The 3,329-nt window shown below is 38.8% G+C and overlaps 1 protein-coding gene across 1 annotated transcript in view; it reads left to right on the top strand.

Moving 5' to 3' along the window:
• Positions 1–3,329, top strand: part of LOC101857115 (cilia- and flagella-associated protein 58) — a gene marked incomplete at its 5' end in the record, with an annotated part of 35,134 nt that overhangs the window by 13,830 nt on the left and 17,975 nt on the right. Inside the window, 2 exon segments of the mRNA XM_005098508.3 lie at positions 524–606; positions 2,994–3,185. Of these exon segments, the coding sequence (XP_005098565.2) occupies positions 524–606; positions 2,994–3,185 (275 nt within the window).

The raw sequence follows: 3,329 nt of genomic DNA, 5'->3' as shown, positions 1-3,329 counted from the left end.
GTGTGTGTGTGTGTGTGTGTGTGTGTGTGTGTGTGTGTGTGTGTGTGTGTGCGTGCGTGTAAAGTACCGTATTTGATAATGTCAAAGGATTTTATTTCTACCAGAGTCACATCTTTCGTCATCTTTCTAGCTGAAAAGGAGCATAGGCCATCAACAATTCCTAATACCCACCCTCAGTGAGAATGGGGCACTCCTCTTTCACGTGTCTAGAATCTAGTGTGAGAAGTAACTCTGAACTTGTTCGTTACAATTCCAAAATATTAAGATGTTTGAAAAAAAGCACATGTACTTCACAGACTGTCTACAGGTAGGAAAAAATGCTGCTCCCGGGTAGGAATGATGTAGATGTAGATTGTGTGAAAAAAGTCATCAATTTGAACAACGTCGTTTGCCTGGTGTTTTTTTTTTTCCATGTGAGGAAGATTTCACGATACCTTTTGATGCAAATGAAACGAGCCAGCTTCTTCCTCAAAACGGATCTTTCCCTTTTGTTATTTCCATCATCTACTTCGTCATCGTCCAGCACTCTCGGACCTCAAGTTGGGGTTACTGACCTGCCGACAGCACCTGAAGACCATGACGCTGCAATGTGACACGATAAAGACTGTGAGTAAACGTTTCCTTGAAGTGGATGATTGGCGGTGCCTTGGAGTGGTTTGCTCCTTCTTTCCCATCAAACATCTATTGTCTTTATCTCTCCTTTTCTGTGTTGGTTTGTTTTCTTGTAACACCTCAAATCTTCGACACTTGGTTTGCTCCTTCTTTCCTATCAAACTTCTATGGTCCTTATCTCTCTTCCCTTTTTGTTTTGTTTGTTACTCTCTTGTAACACTTCAAATCTTCGGCACTTATATGACTTAGATCTAATTGGGTTGCAAGTGTCGTAAAACTCTTACCAAAACAAGAAGTCAGATGTAAGACGTAACAACTGTTACACAGAGAGAACAGTGAAAAGGCACCAACAGCGGCGCAACGACGCAAGAACTGGATTTGACGTGTAGCGCCAATCAATAATATTGTAATTATTATATTACATGACACTGTAATGGTTTTGGTGACTTTATAAAAAAAGGAAGAAACTAACACTAAAAGTGAGACAGAAATAAATGTTCTTTGGAAACAATTAATGCATGACCTTCTTCCTCTGTGGATGAGAAATGATCTTTACTTGCACTGAAACTAGAACTTGGAAAGTTCTAAAGAAATGGGCGGAAGCAGTTAACACCAATTCTACCCCCACCCCTCCCCCCGAACCCCCCCAACCCAAACAACAACAACAACAACAACAACAACAACAACAACAACAACAACAACAACAACAACAACAACAACCAAAAACTACCACCCCATTCCTTCCCTCCCCCGGCAACATCCTCCCCTCATTTAATCCTCACCAAAACAAATACATAAAAAACAAACAAACAAACAAACAAACTATCAAACAAACAAACATTGAAACAAACGAGCACAAAAAAGACAACAAAAATCAAACAAAAACCAAAGAATCGTATAGAGTTACAAAACCCAATAGAATCCAAAGTTGATGTTAGGTGATTTTGCTGTTGTAGGCTTGTTACATACATTGTAGTTTAAGCCAAGACCGACAACATATTCTTCAGTCTTGGGTTTGAGACCAGATCTAATCTTTTATTATAGTGAGGGAACGATGATACATAACAAGACGGTCCACTCAGCCAAAAAAGTGCCCGCCGGAAGTCCGCGCAACAGCTCAGAAGGCGCCGCAGTCTTTATTTTGGAGCCCTCTTTCGTTTCTCAAGAAGAAGAAGAAGAAGAACAGCACCTCCTTGTGTGCTCAGATCGACTGCTGTTGAGAAGGCCTAGACTGCTGTCCATCAGCTGTTCGGGTTCGTTCAGTGCGGAGTTTTGGGTTTAAAAAATTTTTTTTCCATGAACTCTCGCCTCTCATTCTTAAGTCAAATTTATTAGAAGAAAACAGTCGCCTCTTCCTCCGGAAAAGGTTTTTTGTCAGCGCAACAATGTTTAAAAAGCGTTCTTCCGAAATTTGAATTCCAATTCATAAAAAAACTTGTTAGTTTCACTTTTATTGTTTTTCACACAAGAGGGTAACTCTGTTTGCAAAGTCCGCTCATTTGCGAAGAGGGCGCCACCGAATTTTGAGGACACTTTTTTAATTGGCTCAAAGAGAGGAGTGAACCAGCTTGTTATGTATCATCATTGAGTAAGGTCAAGAATACATAGCGCAACTTATTGTCAAATATTTCCTCAACTATCAAACACGAAGTCTCCTGCTTTTGCACAACTACTTGTATCAGTTTGTCTTAACAGATCAATAATTATTATTTTTGTAAACACCTGTTAGCTGTATTCTTGAAAATTTCTAAATAAAAATCAATAAAAAATCCCTGAGAGTGGTTTTTATAGATTTTAAAAGGTCTACAGTTGGGACCATGTTATCGCTTTTTAAAGCAAGTCCGTCATTTTTTTTTCTCCACATGTGACATTATGCTTATTGAATGCATGTTTTGAGAACTTTAAGGAAAAAAAGGTCAATTTCTTGTAACAAGTTTTGCCACTAGAAGTAGTGTCATTGGCGATCAGTGACGTAGACCTATGACGCGGATGCAAAAATTTAATGTGTGTAAAGAGCGGAAGTTCTGTGAACACACCCATTCTACGTGTGACGGAGATTTATAGTATTTCATACATAGATTTCTGAAAAAGAGTTTGATAAAAATCTAGCCTCAGTTGTTGTGGAAAAATATAATTAAGTCAAGACAAACTGATACAAACTGCTATGCAATGTATGGGTGAAATTGATTCTTCCGTTCTAGAGATATTTACAGGATAAATCTAAGTTGCGCCACGAATTTTTGACGGCACTATAGTAATAATTATGTCGGCTATAACACGAACGTAATCGACACCCCATATTCTATTTTTCCTACTAAAAATTAATGTTTGTCTTATAATGTAATAATTCAGAAACCGCTTCTTTTTTTTGTTGGTTTCAGCGATTAAACGAAGCACTTCAGCAGGTGAACTCGAAAGAGGAGCTTCTTAGAACATCGCAGAGTAACGCACTTTCTGCCACACGGGCAATTCACGAACTTGCCACTTTGAACAGCACACAGGATGTCGCTATAAAAGGCCTGCAGGACGATCTGAAGAGAATGTCAAACCAGTTTTCACTGATGATTGCAAAGGTGGCTCTTCTTCTTGTTCTCGTTGTTTTTGTTTGTGTGTATGTTTGTTTGTTTGTTGTAGCTCTTGCTGCTGCCGCTGTTGTTGTTGTTGTTGTTGTTGTTGTTGTTGTTGTTGTTGTTCTTCTTCTTCTTCTTCTTCTTCTT

The sequence above is a fragment of the Aplysia californica genome, unplaced genomic scaffold, assembly GCF_000002075.1.
Source record: "Aplysia californica isolate F4 #8 unplaced genomic scaffold, AplCal3.0 scaffold00185, whole genome shotgun sequence".
NCBI lineage: Eukaryota > Metazoa > Mollusca > Gastropoda > Aplysiida > Aplysiidae > Aplysia > Aplysia californica.
This window is presented reverse-complemented; position numbering and strand designations above follow the sequence as displayed.